This window comes from Motacilla alba, chromosome 19, assembly GCF_015832195.1.
Source record: "Motacilla alba alba isolate MOTALB_02 chromosome 19, Motacilla_alba_V1.0_pri, whole genome shotgun sequence".
NCBI classification, from domain to species: Eukaryota; Metazoa; Chordata; class Aves; order Passeriformes; family Motacillidae; genus Motacilla; species Motacilla alba.
The window spans coordinates 3,478,275-3,494,629 of NC_052034.1; the positions used below are offsets into that span (position 1 = coordinate 3,478,275).

Here is a 16,355-nt window from a genome sequence, read left to right on the forward strand (position 1 = left end):
CCCTGCTCCCAGCTGTAAACAGCTATCAAAGGACAGGGTTAACTGCCACGTAAAACACAGAGAAGGAATAGTAACTACAAATCCAGCGAGGCTAAATATATTTTATCCCACAAAAGGGATAAACAAGATCTGTGCTCATAGCTCAGAGATCGTATTCTAACCATTGAATAGTTACTTTAATTGGTAAAGATAGGGTTACATTTAAAAACAAAAAAGGAATGCACCCATTTGAAGCCATTGCTCTCTGAAAGAATATTTTTTGATGTTTGTACCACAAAGTGACACTCTGCAGCTAACTGGCCGTGCCTCCAGCCCCAGCCATAGGGGAGAACATCATAACCTACTTAAATCTGCAGGCTGCATCCTCTCTGCAGCAGGGCTCCCAAACGGGCACACACGGCTCCTTCCCTCCACCAGCATCACTCAGCATCTGTTTATCCCCCGCTCTCCTGGCAGCATCTGCTGCTTTGCTGACACACAGGAGCTGCTCCTCTGCATTGCCACCCTCATTTGCAGGCTGGGAACTCGAGTTCATCCATTTGAAAGAGCACAAATATTCAGCAGCACGCATTTCACACACATGGCATCACTGAGCTCTATTAACAGTTCTGTTCAACCCTGAAGCTACTGGATTTTCAGTGACAGCCCCAGCATGTTAACGACTTGGGATGTTTCCTGAATTCATGTAGGGAAGAAAAAGCTTTCATAAAAATACAAGATTTTACCTTTTTCTATTCACAGCAAGAATGACCAAACTTATTTATCCTATGAGTCACATCCTGAAGGCTTCACATGGCTGACAGCCTCAAGAGATATAACATACATTCTGGAGAGCCACTGCAGGGGAGAGAGAGGCTTTTCATCTCTCATTTCTTGAGCTGAGAGCTCAATTGAACTTAGTTCAATTTAGGAATAGGAAACACAACCCAAGTCTTCCAGCAGCACAATGACATTTCCCGAGCTGCTGCAAATTTGAATGAAATGATTTGCCAACTCTGAATGAAGCTGTGGAGATTCTGCCACAACTCCTCTGTTTCATTATGCAGGAGGCAATTTTGAGAATGCTGCCTCAGCTCTGCTGTTTATTGTGTGGACGTGTCTGCCTGCTACAAGTCCTGTCACTGCCTCTCATTCTGTCACACGCTGGCGTTTTCCTGGCTCTCAGTCTCAGCAGGGGAAGAGCACAAGGGTATTGCAGAAACACCTCCTTTCTTCATCCCTCTTTAACATGTTCACATTTTAAAGATGATTATGTGAGTACATTTCTTGCAGCTGAAATTGCTTCATAGAGATTCAAAATTGGACAATGAAAATGCATAGCTTACCACAGCAAGAAATGCAATCCAGGAGAGACCATATGCAATTTTCTGACCTGTGTTATTTCTGTGCTGTCATCATTCTGAGGCATTTGATATGCTGCTCTTTGGTTTAAACCCAAGAACGGCATCTGAATTTTTACCATAATAAACTTTCTCAACAGGCCTTGCATTCTCATTATTCTACCCATGCAAGCCACAAGGATTTTTTTCCTCCTTAAATGTCCAATCTGCAGGCAATGGTTGTGAAACTCCATTATTTCCAGGAACTGCTGGCAAACCTACTGCTGTCTGCTCTCTTCTCCGTATTGCCTGTATTTTCCTTGTTCAGCCTTAAAAGCCAAACTCGGTTTGCAAAAATGTCTGGGTTTCTTGATGCCAGAACTGAATAAAGAGTAGAACAGGACAGAATTAGATGGTTTTATTATGCTGAAAAGCCATTAACTCACATGAAAGCCTGTAAAACAACAAGAGCATAAAACTGGAAATAGATGCTCAGCCTTAAATCCTATTACTCAGAAATTTTCCTAAGCATTACCAATCTTTTTGGTAATGTCTTTTTAAGATCCACCTTAAATCTTTTTAAGCTCCACCACCCTCATCTGATCCTTACAATCAAAACAACGTAGGATATTTTTTAAAGTTATAACTACTTGGATTCTCATCATTCAGTAAAGTGAAAATAATCTGTAAAGAAAGGCAGCCTGAATTGTCTAATTTAGGTGATGTCTGCCACAATCTGGTCTTCAACAGGCAGAGGTAAAGAACAGACAGGTATTCTCAGTTACCTGGGAAGAGAATTCACAACAGGAGATACAGCCAAGAAAGCTGGGACATGTGACAAAGATTCTGGATTATTCAAATCTTTAATCAGTCTCGATGATCCAAAAGCTACAATGGAAAACTCCCCACCTAAGGGTTATCTGCAGGACCATGCAGTGATCTCAGCCACACACAGCAGGATCTTCACAGAAAGCAAGGGAATTACTCCAAATTTACACCGGCAGGACCAAGATCAGAATCTGACCAGACCTAAACAATGCCACAGGCTGTAAGAACAATCAGCAATCGATGGGGTGTGAAAGCAATGGAGGCCTCTGTGATGCACTTCAGTGACTGAAAATATTCCAGTGCTATTGTTCTTCCTCTCCAAAACATCTTGGACCTCATCCTGTGTTCCTGAGCACTCCTGACAGACAGCTCTGAAAAGATAACTGACAAACTCACAATGGCCTGAGCTTCCTCAGCTGAGTATTCCCTTTCACTGCATTTGGGAAAGCTGCAATGCATGGAGCAGTGGCTGAGGCTGACTCCTGGGAAGGGGAGAGCGACCATCCACGACATCAGCCCAGTTCATTCCTAAGTGCAAACCACATTGGCTGTCGAGCACGATAATAAAAACCTGCTGACCTAGTTTCCTGCAGAACAAAATCCTCTGTCTCCCCTCCTCCTGTGCCAAACCTAAATCAGATCTCTAAATTAACCCTTTGACTAGCAAGGAAAACTCTAATAATGATCCCCAACACTCATACAGCATCTCACACCATGAGAATAGCATGGAAACAGCAACTGCTCCGTCCCCACAGCTCTGCAAACAGGGAGGGTTATTGCAGGATGAAAGTAAGACCCAGAGAGGTCAGAGACCTTAGCAGACTTCAGCAGAGAACATATTCTCTTCCTTCCAAAGGATTTTGAAGCTTTGTGCTCCAACTGCTTTGTTCGTAACATTTCTTCTATGCAGATATAAAAACCTTTGTTCATGATGTGGCAAAAAACCAGCACAGCTCTGCTTTTTTAAAAACTGCATCAAACCACTCAAGAAAGGACCATTGTTCTTCCCAAATTTTGCAATGTCAACTTGCAAGTCCTTTTCTGGAAGATGAGAGCTGATTGTGTCTGCTCCAATTGTCTGGCGAAAGTGCTCCCTTGTAAAGGCTTCACTTCCTCGGTGATGCAATGTTTCATTTGAAGGGATGCCTGGGGGAGCTTCAGAATGCACCCAGAATGCAAAAATAACAGGGCATGTCACAACAAACTCAGCCAAGAATATACAAATGGGAATTCTTTGGCTGTAGGATGCTTCCAAAGGCAGCTCTGGATCATGCTGCTGCTGCAGAGCAGAACCCACTGCAGTCAGGTAGGAGCAGCTGGGGAGCCTCAGATTCCAGACTGCTGAGAGCACCTTTGCTGGCTCATACTGACACTGTCAACTGCAGGAGGTTTCAGTCATGTGTCAAAGAGGGTTTTATTAACACAAGAGTGGAGATTAACAACTGCTATAGAGCTTTACAAATGGGTACTTTACAACGAGGTGACCAATGTGCAACCTGCAAGTGGAATTGCTGACTGCAGCCAGAGCTTGCGATTGCTGTAAGAAAGACCCTGCACTGAATAATTTAATCACTTTTTGCTCCTGTATGAACTGAGAGAGCTTTGCCTACATCCAGACAGAACCCAGGACCTGGAACGACTCCAGAGTTTCCTACAACAGCGTTTGAAAAAAGAAGGAAACAGGAAAGTGACAACTACAAGGCATGTCAGCAATGCCACTTCACCTGAGAAGAGGTTCCTGTCTCTGCCACTTTGTCACTCTCTGCAGGGAAGCTGTTAAAGCTTACAGAGTAAAGACAGCACTTAATACACCGTACCCTCCAGGGAGTTTGAAGCGAAGAACAGAAAAACTGGATTAGGGAACACTGCAAAGCTTGTTGTAACTGTATCTGTTCTCTGGATGCTGCATCTTCTCAGGTGAACTCCACAACAGCTTCTGCTCCACCTTGGAAATGAGGAATACAAAAGTCTGAGTTCCCACAGACTTACTACTAACATTGGTCAGGGTTAGAAACATGATGATGGAAAAAGAGCATCTTATTCATCATATCTGCTCCCTGAGGGCTCAGGAGTTGTACATGCTTTTTTTATTGACACAAACAAGCTTTAATTTCTATTGTCTTGCAGAGGAAGAGAAGGCTGAACTCAGTTCTGGCTCACACATCATCTGCAATTCCAGCCAAGTCCCAGCCACACAACTTTTATTACTGGGAGGATGTCAGAGGCAAAAGACACAGCTGGAAACTCAGATCCCAGACTGAGCTTTGCTGTGCTGGCAGGGAGACAAACCAGTTTTTGATTTGTATGTAAACAGAGCCAATCTGAACTGGAAGGTCATTAAGAGAAAACACATTTTACACAACACCCATTGTACAGTTCCCTTTCCAACTTTCCCCATACCAACTTTTTTTTTTTTTTTTTTTAATAAGACTTTGTCTTCTCTTGCTGACTGTTCCAGTGACAATTCCTGGGTGTGCTGAAGTCAATGGCCAACCCCCACTGGAAGTGATGGAACTGAAATTCTTCAGACTGGATCCCAAGGAGGAGTTTGCCCAAGAGAGGCTGCAAATCCTCTCCTCTGCTTTCCAATACAGTAATTACCTGCAGAAAATGCAAGCCCATTGCAGATGCAGAGGATGATGTTTCCAAAGCATGTCACAGCCTCAGATCTCACAGATTTACTTTAACTGAGGTACTTGCATTTTCTTCTGCAGCTACAATTAAAATAAGATGATGAGAATCCACAAAGAAACCACACAGTTCTTGTGATCAAGGTATTAATGCCCGATCCATTATTGTGAGAAGGCTTTTAAGAGCATTCCCAGCAGAAATAGGAATATATTTTCCCTGAGTAAGCTTGGAGGAATGCAGAGATTCAAAAGCTTAAGCAGAATCCCTGCTAGATTTTTTTCTGTTTGTTCCTCCTTTTTAAATGGCTGTGATTATTTGATATAATTGTTACTCTGTAAGGGTAAGAGTTAAGCATTTCCCTGAAAAAAGACCTGTGTCTGCTTATAATTAACAGCTGCAGGTTCAAATGAGGGACTAACAGAGATGTTGCTGGGCTATCAAAGCAGGGAACCTTCAGAAGCAAAAGGAAAGTGCCTGTCATTGTCCATTAGTACCTCAGGGTCAGTGTTGGCAAAACACACTGAATTGTTCTACATGTAACCAGCAAAATAAAGAGGTTGTTGTAGTTTGCTGTGCTCAAAAGGGGACTCCTGGGTATAGCTGTTGAAAATAGCTTTAATCTAAAGACTGTATCTTTCTATAGCTTCCTGGAACCATGAAGAAAGTCCACTCAAAATGTTTTAACAGGAAATCAGCAAACTCAAAGACACTTCCTTCTGCTTGGACACAAGTGTTCTAGTGACAGAATGGCTCCCAGCCAGGAAATCTGTGTTCCCAGGAGACAGCAAAGCTGGGACAAGAACCATCTGCAAATCCAGGATGGCTCCTTGGAGCTTTCTTTGCTCTGAAGATGATGCCTGTCTTTAATGTATGTGGAGGACTTTCAAAAATAATTTATGAAAGAATAGTAAAAGGCAGTTCTGAGTGAACTAAGAATGAACAAAAGAAAAAAAATCCTTGTAATGCATTTTCCTGTTCTCCTGCATGTCCCTGTCTTCAGCCCCAGACTCCTGAAATGCAGCCATTATGCACAGCTTTATTTCTTTTCTTACCATAAGCTTAGCAATGCTGATGGTTTTTCAGTCAAATCAAACTTTCATCAGCTTCAGGGGATGGCTGGGATCCTTCTTCTCATCTTTCATGTTTTGAGATCAGTATTTCATAGTTTTTATTCTGCTAAAATCATCTCGTGAATTAAAAGTATAAATTTCACTGCAGAGTATTTTGATTTGATTTCCATAAACCATTTTGTCCTTTAGCTGTACTTCCTTCATTTCCCCCTGCATTTATTCTGAGCCCTTGGCTTCTCTGGCCAGGCCCTTCCCCTCCATCAATCCCTGCTGGGACAGGTCCCTGTTGACATCTGAGGGAGAATCCTTGAGTGTTTCCAAAGGCACCACTGCTCACTGCCCTGCTGAGGGAATCCAGGGCCCTCTGGCACTGAAAGGATCTTTTTCCCCTTCCCCCTTGGTGGACAGCAAGGAAGTTCCTTTTGCTGGAAAGCTGAGGAAGGAGCTGGTTAAGGGCAGCCCCAGGGGGGGAAAAGGGCAGATTTCCTTATTGACAAAAATATCTAACTCAGGACAAAACAGCTAAATCTAACTTAGTGCAATACAAGGCTTTGTTTCAGAAAGCAGCTTTCCTGGAGGGCTGTGAGACAGCTCAACCCCCAGAAGAATTTCCTCTTAAATTATTGCATAGAGAACACTTATAAAAGCAGATGCCTGAAGGCAGACTTTGATATAATCCTTTTTATAAAGTGTTCTGAGGTCCTGAAATGCCAGCAGGAATTGCCACGTAAGAAAGCATTTTGAAAAAATTATCTATTTAGAAATGTAAATATAAACAGGTGGCCAAATCTTTTATTGTCTTCTCAGAAAGAAAACAATTTACATTTCCAGAATTACACTAAACAGAAATGAAATTTGGCTACAGATTGATAAATACCAAGATCCCCACCTGACTGACAAAGTGCCCTCTTGTCATGATGAAGCTTGTTAGTGTTCAGCATGATTTTGAGTGTGTTTGGCTGATTCAAGGGATGTAGCTGATTTCCCTGCAACACACACTGAGCATGTGATCAATTTACATGTCAGATTTCTGGTCTCACAGATGTCGTTCTTAATTACAGAAAATCTTGAACAAAAAAAAAAAAAAAAGGCCTTTACAGCATTGCTGGGATAAGGAAGATTAAGAAAATCCCATCGCTCACTCCTGAAATATGCAGCTCTTCCAGAATAAAGCATGGCAGCAATTTGAATCAGCATACAGATCAGCTTTTTAGAATTAGCAATAAAATAAAATGTCAAACTATGATACCACGGGGAACTTAGGAAGACAAAATGTAACTCATTACCACAATTACTCCAGCAGAATTAAAACTATTAACTATGGATCCCAAAATATGAAACAATAGAACAGGAAAGAAGAAATATTAGGGAATAATACCACCTTTGGGACAGAAACACACAATAAGTAAGATGAACACATTTTTTAGGCTCCCACAGCTCTGTGCACTCAGCACCCTCATCAATAAACTCATCAATAAACCCAAGGACAGCAAATCCAAACTGGATCAATGGGGTGGACTTAATGATTGCACTTCTAAATTCTAATAAAAAGGCTCAGATTTCCAGTGATATATTTTGTTCTCTGAAGGGCCTGAGTGGTTTTGTATCTCTGTGATCACCACAACCAGACACACACACTATTTACTTAAGGATATATTTTTCCCATGACCTTACAGACTCATTTCTCTGTCATGGGGAGGTCATGGAAGGAAGTTTGTTAGAAGTTAAATATGAGGAAGTGCAATAAAGCCTATTTATCTTATAGGAGGAAAAAATGAATCCAACAGCACAGAATTATTACATAAAAAAAAAAAAAAGATTTTGAGCCTCTCTGCAGCCTCATAAAAATAGCCTGTGATAGTGCATGGGCAGATGTCCTCTCTGCTGTGCAGTGTCTGATCAGAGCCCTTTTGGACTTCAGTGAAATAATAATAATAAAAAAGCAAAGGGAGTGCAATTTCCATGGAAACTTGGAAAGAGATGTAACATTGTTTGCCGTGAGCGTCCGACTGTGAATGGAAAATTTTCCAGTTTACACAGATCTCAGCTATTATTTTCTTTGCAGTGCAAACTTAGGCCAAATATTTTCTGTCATATTAAAGATGCTAATAGTCAGTTTTACTTTCTGTCCAGAACAACTGTGCACAAAAGCTTCAGAATCCACAGTAAAACATCTGATATTTATCTTTCCATGAACCCAAAACACACATTAGAAAAAATAATAATTTGGGCTTTCTTTTATCTGCTTCTCTTCAGAAAGAGAAGGCAGATCAGAAATCATCTCCTCTTTATGTGCAATGTTTCAGACTAATAGACAGCCAGAGCATTGGCAGATGTGGCCACTGTAAATGGGAGCTTAACTCACAGGAAAATCTGCTGTTAATGCACATAAGAGATAAAAATATACCAAAAGCACAGAGTTCACATTAACATTTATATAATTAATGAAGTGATTTTTATCTTACATGAGTTTCAGAACTCACTCTCTTGCTACTCCTCCCTTACCCAGCAGCAGGAATAATTGTTACAGTCCAGAAATTAACTTTGAACAACACAAGGCCAAGTTCTGAGCTGGGCTGCTCCAAGCATTAAGCCTTGTGTGGGAATGGTAACAAAAGTGGATTGTGAAAGTTTTGTCCCCTAAATGCAGCTGGTTGGTGTAGTGTGGGAGCTGTGATAATGACATGGCAGCTCAGGGAACACCTCTGCAAATCTGGTGCCTGACCTGTAGTGGTCACAAGTTGGAAGAGTCCAGAGCTCAAATCTAAATTAGTCTGGAACATGTGTGCATGCCCGGACATTCCTGCCCTTCCCACTCCTGGACATGTCCCACAGAGAAAAGAACTTTTCTGCAGGAAATGTGTGGTGATCTCAGATCTCTAGGGCTGAAATGTGGGTACAGTTTGGGGCCATATTTGTGCAGATTTGAGTTGTCTTTAAGTGAGATAACAAGCACAATGGCAACATCAAACACAGCTCCTGAAGGATCCAGGCAGAGCAGTTGTGTGATAGAGACTGAACTGGTCCTGCTGGGAATCCTGGATGTAATTGAGAGAGGCATTGTTTAAGACAAGGCACTGCTTAAGAAGGATTTGGTGTTTAGCACAGATTTCATCATAGGCTGACTGAAGCTTTCTCTTCACAAGTTCCCACACAGTCCCAAAAGTCATGTTGATTTTATACCTGCCCGCCCAGAGAGATGACAGAGCAAGTCAATCACCTGGCTTTGAAAATCTATTTCCCCTTTTACATCTTGCAGATTCTACTCACTCGCTGGTAGATCACACAAAGAGGAGGAAGCAGCATGACTCAGCTGCACACTACAATGGCTGGAGCAGATCCAGACCTTGCAATCCTTTGGGCTTTCCTTACCAAAACACAAAGCTGCAGCTTGGCTAATGTAAAGCATGCAGTGTTTGTGTAAGCAATGGGAGATGGGCAGCAGGCCAGCAGCTCTCCCAGAGCAATGTGCTCCTTCTTTACATTGATGGCAAATCATCTTCTGAAGAGTTCAGCGGGGAACAAAAGAGCCAAAGGGCTCTGATCTTAAAATGCTAAGGAGGAACAGCCTCCTGAGCTGTATTCTGTAGGCATGAATTTACATTGAAATCTAGTGGTAAATAATGAATTACTTCAGCAAGTTCCACATAATGCCATACCAGCAAATATTTTTGTATAACCTGTAAATTACATAAGTCTTGAGAGACACAGGAAAACTATTGACCTTAGAGAATCCAAGAACTTGGAGTAAGTTTCAAGAACCCTGAGTCCTAGTGTTTTGTCTAAACCACTGGAAAACAGTGTCTAAAAATCAGCTACACTAGAAATTCAGTGTGGTCTAGAAATGAACCCTGATCCTCTACCAGTTTGCTAACACCTGATCCACAGATGTGTTTCATAAAGAGCATCCTCATGGTGAGTTATGGCACAGTAAATAATGCACTGCAAACACACTTCACTGTGTAAACAAGCTTGGAGCAAAATTCATCAAGAACTTCACTTCATTTACTCCCTAAATGCACAACAAACTTCAAGAGTTTGATGGTTATCTCACAGCAATCTAACTCAGAGACCTCAAATCTAAACCTGCTTCTTGGAGCAATGATGCACATTCCAGCCCAGCTGTGGCTCTGTCATTTCAGGCACTGCCTTCACAGGGGAGGAGCACAGATCAGGACAGAAATGTGTGCAATAGTAATAAAGTTAGAAAGAGGCATCAGCCAAGAGATGTCTCTGAAATGGCCCTCACCTTCCAAAGAGTGCCTGACAACAAGCAGCTCCCTGGGCTGCGAGTGTGGGGTGACTGAGCAGCATTAGAACTTGCATCGCTCACCAGCCAGCCTCACATTGCTTCACAGGATAAAAGGCCAAGTGGCTTCAGGGCTTTAATGTCAAAGATGGTTCATTGAGCAGACTTTATGCTTAGCAAAGCTGAGCAGCTTTTTCCTTATTCCTCCCCAGAATGTTTTGGGCATTGTCATATGCTTGTACTACAGAACTTGCAGTTACCCAAAGCCAGCTCATGAGAAGTGAACGGAAACATCTCTTTTCATTCCAAAGGAAAAACAACTTTTATGCTGTTTGCCTCAGCAAGCTGAAAACTTGGAGAGAAATCTAAAGTTAAAAAAAGCAAAGAACTCAAAAAGATTCATATTCTGGACTGTGGTTTCTGCTGCCTTAGCTCAAGGGAAAATATGGTCATGGGAAAAGGGCCTGCCTGGAGCCAGAGGTTTTTTTCAGCTCTGACTGTTCTAGCTGGAGTGCCTTTAAATCAATATGTTGCTATTATTTCTTCATAAACAGAAATATTCTTTATGGGCTGTGTGATGGCTGTTTACAAGTGAAACAACCACTTGTACTGTGTTTCCTAGCAATCAGTGTCTCATTCAGATCTTATACACAGACAGTGATTGGGCAATTTGAGAGGCTTTTACAACATTAGTTCCAAGTTTCACTGATTCAAAGTGTTAAATCACCCTCCCAGAGGAGAGTTCCTGCACAGAGAAGTGTCAGCTTTGCCACCCTCTGCAGCTACACACATCTGAAACAACACCACACCTCAGAAAAACAGATCTTGCATGGCTCTTAATTTTGAAGAATCTTACTGTCGTGTTACTGTGGACTGTCTTTAGTACTGCAGTTCACTTTTGTCTTTAGCCAGGACTAAAGCAGATTGTAAATAATTCCACACTAACCCTGCAAAGACCACCTACAGACAAACCTGCCCCAGGCAATCCAGAGAATTCCTGTCTGTCTGCAGTTGTTATACAACAAAATGTGATCACGCTGCCCAGACACACCGTGCCAGATCCCAGCAGGTGTGGTCATCATTATTCTAAATGCTGGATGAACAGAGCTGCACCTAGGAATTGAGATCCCCATAATGCAAAAGAATTCTCTTCTGCATTCATTCGATTTATGAGAAGAATCAACAAAAATATCTGCTATTGTCTTTTTTGAGATTCCTCAAGGCTTTTTAGAACATCACAGTCAGCTCTCCTGAATCTGAAAGTGAACTTCAACCCCCTTTAAAACTGGAATTCTACTGGAAAGGAAAACCAGTTACCTGTGATCAATGACTGTGACATCAGAAGCAGGAATCCCCAGCACACAACAACTCTGTTCCAGCTCTTTCTTACGAATCTCTCCTTGATTGTAATAATTTCCTGAAAACAGCAAACACAGCAACACCATCTAACTCAGATTAGGTTCAGATCAAGGGGTCCAAACAGTTCAGCATCTCCTTCCTTGTTCCATTCACAGAGAACTTAAGGCAGAACTTTATGGCAAGACTGCCAAAACTTACAGAGGCAAAAGAAGAGAGAAAACCTAATCAAGATAAAGGCAGCTGGGAAAAGTTGTAACAGAGATCAACAACTAACAGAGAAATGAGATTCATCATCTTAAAACATTGGCTCCTTCTTCACTGAATTATTTTCTTCTCATCTTGCCCTGACATTCCCTTATTTTTTCTTGGCATCAGCCATGCAAAGTCCCTGCCAGAGCTGTGATGCCCCTTCCAGAACGTTGCTCTATGCAGGGCAATGCTTGCAACTCAATTTTAACTTTGAAGTAATAAAATGAAAAAAAATACAGTTGAGTATTAATGTGTGATTCAAGTCTGTAGTCAGCTGTCTTGAGTTACACGAGAACTTTTTATTGTTGTGGGTGTGAGTCATCTAAATCTAGCATTTCTCTGGAGCAGTGCTGCAATCTGAGCCATCACTAGCGAGCTTTGTAAAATTTTCAGAGAGGGAAAGAATAACTAGAAGGAAAAAAGCCTCTTCCCACAGCCTGTGAGTGAATGACTTTGGGAGACTGGCAGTGACTGCCGGTGGGATGAACCCTGGATTGCCAGCTCCAGCTGCAGCAGGGTGAACTGGAGGCTGCAGCCTGTCTGCAATGACTGAGTGAGTGCAGGAGGGTTCATTTCAGAGTGATTTGTACCAGGCCATCACCAACACGGCGCTGGGAGGTAAGAGCTTTTGCTGCACTGCAGTGTCACAGCAGACCGCAGGTGATGCTTTATCCAAACGCTCCCACTGCTCTCAAAATCCCTGACTTCTGCTGAGCTCAAAGAAACAGCTCCACAGCTGCAGAAATGTGTCAGGACATCAGGAGTATGTCAGTGCTCACCAGAAAGAATGGGCAGCTGTTGAGAGCAAAGCCAGCTGAACAGCTGATGCTGCTGGACCTCATCCATGGAGCACTCACACAGAGCCAGCTACTACAGAGAGCAAAGCACATTTAGACTGAGATATTAATTCAATCTAAGATTATTCAGCGTGTCAAAGACTGATTTCTTTTTCCCAGTGCTGTAATTCTAACTCATTTCTAAGTCAGATTGATTGATAACTGAAAACTGCAAGTACAATGGTTTTTAAGTAATGATTTTGTCTCAGTGTTAACAATTTGCAGTGCCTTTGATCAACTCACTTGTCGTCATCAATCACTCAAACAATGAGAGGATGAACCATCTGAATCACCCACAAGACTAATCAGAGGCTTTTAAAATAAAAATCTCTTAGCTCATAAAGGTGCTCTCCCCTCCATTTCCTTACAAGTGAGAAAGTACCTAGAAGGAAACATCAAACACACTGAATGTGTCATGCCACTGAATGAGGAGTAAAGAGAAAATTCAACAAAATAAACACAACACTACTTTGGAAAGTTCTCTACCAGCAGCAGTGTATTAGTCCCCAAAACTGAAATGGCAGAGCTGCACTTCAGTAATCTCCCCATAGCTGTGGAGAAGCCAAATGGGATGCACAGACCTCTGTCCCTCAGCAGAGACACTGAAAGCTCTGCACTAAATCTTCAATGGGAGGTGCAGAGCCATCAGTGAAGCCACCAAACCACTGGACCTCAACAGCTCAGTCCCTGTGTGCTCAGGACAGAAAGCTTTGGAAATGACAGAAATGTCGGCAGTGAACTGGCCGGAGCTGCCAAAGGCACAGGGGGCTCTCTCCCAAAGCTCTCAGTGTAAGGATTCTGGAACTGCAATAAGGTCTGAAAGATCAACTCAAACGAGGTTGTTTCTTATGCACAGAAACCCCAACAATGGAATAACTGCTCAGGTGTCAGTTCAGCAGAACAAGCTGGAGCTTCAGCGGATCAAGAGAACACAAAAGTGTCATGTGCTGTGAAAAGTTCTTGTTCTGGGCAAACAGTGGGGCCTGTAAGAATCTCTCCACTCCATTCAGCCCCAGCAGCAGTGCTGCTTCCAGTTTGTCATCACTGCCCTTCCAAAAATTACATGAACCAAAGGAAGAGTCCAAGGGAGAGTGATGAGAATGATTAGAGGTTTAGAAAACATGATCTATGAGGGAAGACTGCAAGTAATCAGGCTGTTTAGTCTGGAGAAGATAAGGCAGAAGAGGCAGATAACAGTTCTAAAATACGTAAGAGGCTGCTACAAAGGGATACTCTGATTTCCATGTTCCTGTCAGGCATGAAAAAATAAATAAACAAGCTTAAATTATACCAGTGACTCAGGAAAAAGTGATTTGAGGGAAAGCTAAAGCAGCACGACACAGACCCCACAGGCTGAGGCACCTCCCCGGACATCCTGGAGAACAAACATTTGTCTGCAGCAAATGAAGACACATCGATGCTGCCTCCAGGCCAGCCCTGATGGGCAGCCCGGCCTCGCATTCCCTTCCGGGCTATTGTTACATGATCGGATAGCAACGCAAGTGCCGCTTCAGATGTGTTACAGAGGATGTATCGCGGCATTAAAACGGGACCATCCAAACAAGTCTTCTGCAAGACAACGGAATCACAAGGAGATGGCGAAAGGCCGTGCTGAACAGCACCTCTGACAGCCCACTGACAGCGCCACGCAGCCTGAAAGCGCCTCAGCCTCGCAACTTTCAATTTGAGCACGTTCCCCTCTGCTCCGTCACGACACGCTCTTCTAAAGGAGAGGGGAGGCGAGGCACGGGGAAGGGCGGGCCATGGCCGCACCGTGCCTCAGTTTCCCCACGGCCGGGGACGGCGCGAGGCCACACACGTGGGGAAGCCATCGCGGCGGCCTCCCCGCGCCCAGGGGGCTGGCGGGGCCGTGGGGAGTGGGCGCGTGGGTGGTCCCCCGCTCACCTGCGGAGCAGCAGAGCACGGCGGGGGCGGCCCCGGCGCTGCGCAGGCCGAGCAGGGCGGGGGCGAAGAACATGGCCTCGTCATCGGGGTGCGCCGTCAGCACCAGCGCGCGCCCGCCGCCCCGCGCGCCCCCGCGGGCCCCGGCGCGGCCCCGGCGCAGGCGGCGCGCGCCCCCGAGCAGCAGCAGCAGCAGCACCGGGAGCGCGAGCGCCGCCGGCGTCCCCCAGCACCACGGGCCCGCTGCCATGGCGACCGCCCCGCGCCGCCCGCCGCCCCGCCGGGAAACGCCGGCCGCCGCACGAAGGTTCCGCCGCACGAAAGGGGCCCACCCTCCCCGCGGCTCTCCTGTGCCCGCCTCGGGGCGGGGCCGCTCGGCCGCTGCCGCGGAAACGGGGCCCGGGCCGCGCCGCTCTGGGGAAACGTGTCCCGCTGCTGCTGGGCCAGAGCCGCCCGGGACGAGCGGGACCCTGCCCTGGGCAGGCCTGGCGGGACTCAGCCGAGAGCGGGGCCCGAGGGTGGGCACTGAGCACCGGCTGTGCCCCTGGGCCAGAGCCGTATTGACCCTGCCGCTACCTCCACTGTGATTAATGGGGAAACGAGTGGAGCTTTTCAGCGTGTGGTACCTTTTATCCTGCTGTGGAACAGACGTGGGTTAAGGGGAAGCTCAAAAGCAGGGCAGGAGGAGCTTGACTTCAGGCACGTTCTGTGGGCTATCCCCAGTGTGGCTGCAAACGGGGGGAACTTTTGGGTATGGTTTAGAAGTGAAGCCAGCCACTGGAGAAAGCTGCAGAGCAGGAGGAGACAGGAAGCATTAAAATAAACATGACACAGTCAGTCAGATGCACGATGGCGTGGATACTTTGCTTTTCCTGACAGGCAAGATGGAAGACAAGTGTACAGAGCAATGGTGGAGTGTGGGAGCTGGGTGGGTTAAAGCAGAAAAAGTGAATTCAATTTAGAAGAGTTCTGAGGAGCAGCTCAGACCTCAGCAGGTGTATGCCTGACTGGTCTTCCCTGGCCCTTATTTGGACACCTTTAACTTCCAAGTGAATCCAAGCCAGAATCATTGGCTTGTGTTGGGATTAGAGACTGTGAACATCAGCAGGGCGATGTGCCGTGTCACCATAGCGTGGCACTTTTAACCACTGAAATAACCCAGCCCTTGGTACAACACGTGTTTTCTGAGCGATCCTGCTTGCCACAGGGTGAGCCCCAGCTTTTTCAGTCTCAACCAGCAATTGTGTGGGCACCCATCCTGCAAATGTGGGCACGACTTCTCCATTTAATGGAAATTGTGACCATGAAGTAATCTAACCTCGCCTAATGCTGTATCTTTCCCATAGTAAACCTGATTAGAGATTCATTTGTGATTTTAGCACATCCTGAGTTGCACATTTGCACGCACGACGCCGTGCAGATTTGAAACTCCTGAGAACGCAGGGAACGAGTTACACACTCCTCATTCCGGGGGAGGAATGAACAGACATTTAACGAGATCTAAACCTCTCTCACATTTTCTGAAGTCATTCGTCGCCGGGGCTCGGGCCCCACCTCAGGGACAGCGCGGGAAGCACCGCGGACGGGGCGGGAAGAGCCCTGCGGGACCGGACGGGCTCCGGGCGATGCTCCCGTGAGGGGCTCCCGAGGCCGCCTTCATCGGCACGGCCGCAGCCCGGGTCCCTTATGGGTTATTACCAATTAACATCGGTCCGGCGGGGACCGGCGGGGCGCTGCAGCTCCCTGGCGGTCCGAGCCCGGGAGCCCCTCACGGGCCCGGCCCCGTTCGCCTCATGGCGGCCGCGCCCCCCCCGGCCCTCAGCGGGAGGGGGAAGCGGCCCCTCCCCGCCGCACCGGCCAGCGGTCCTGGAAGGGGCATAGCACCCCGGTCTCCCACCGCCGCGCTCTCCGG

General features: G+C 45.5%; 1 protein-coding gene across 4 annotated transcripts in view; it reads right to left on the minus strand.

Annotated features, from left to right (window-relative positions):
• PIGL (phosphatidylinositol glycan anchor biosynthesis class L) overlaps positions 1-16,322 on the minus strand; it is a 53,806-nt gene extending 37,484 nt beyond the window's left edge. Inside the window, exons 1-3 of one of the 4 annotated variants that reach the window (XM_038158426.1) lie at positions 14,447-16,322; positions 11,415-11,514; positions 3,965-4,092 (exon numbers count right to left, since the gene is read on the minus strand). In XM_038158426.1, coding sequence (XP_038014354.1) covers positions 3,965-4,092; positions 11,415-11,514; positions 14,447-14,693 — 475 coding nt within the window. In that variant the 5' untranslated portion in view covers positions 14,694-16,322. Of the gene's footprint in view, positions 1-3,964; positions 4,093-4,748; positions 11,371-11,414; positions 11,515-14,446 lie in introns of those variants that run through there. The other 3 variants (XM_038158427.1, XM_038158428.1, XM_038158429.1) reach the window with 3 other exon arrangements.
• Positions 16,323-16,355: the final 33 nt, after the last annotated feature.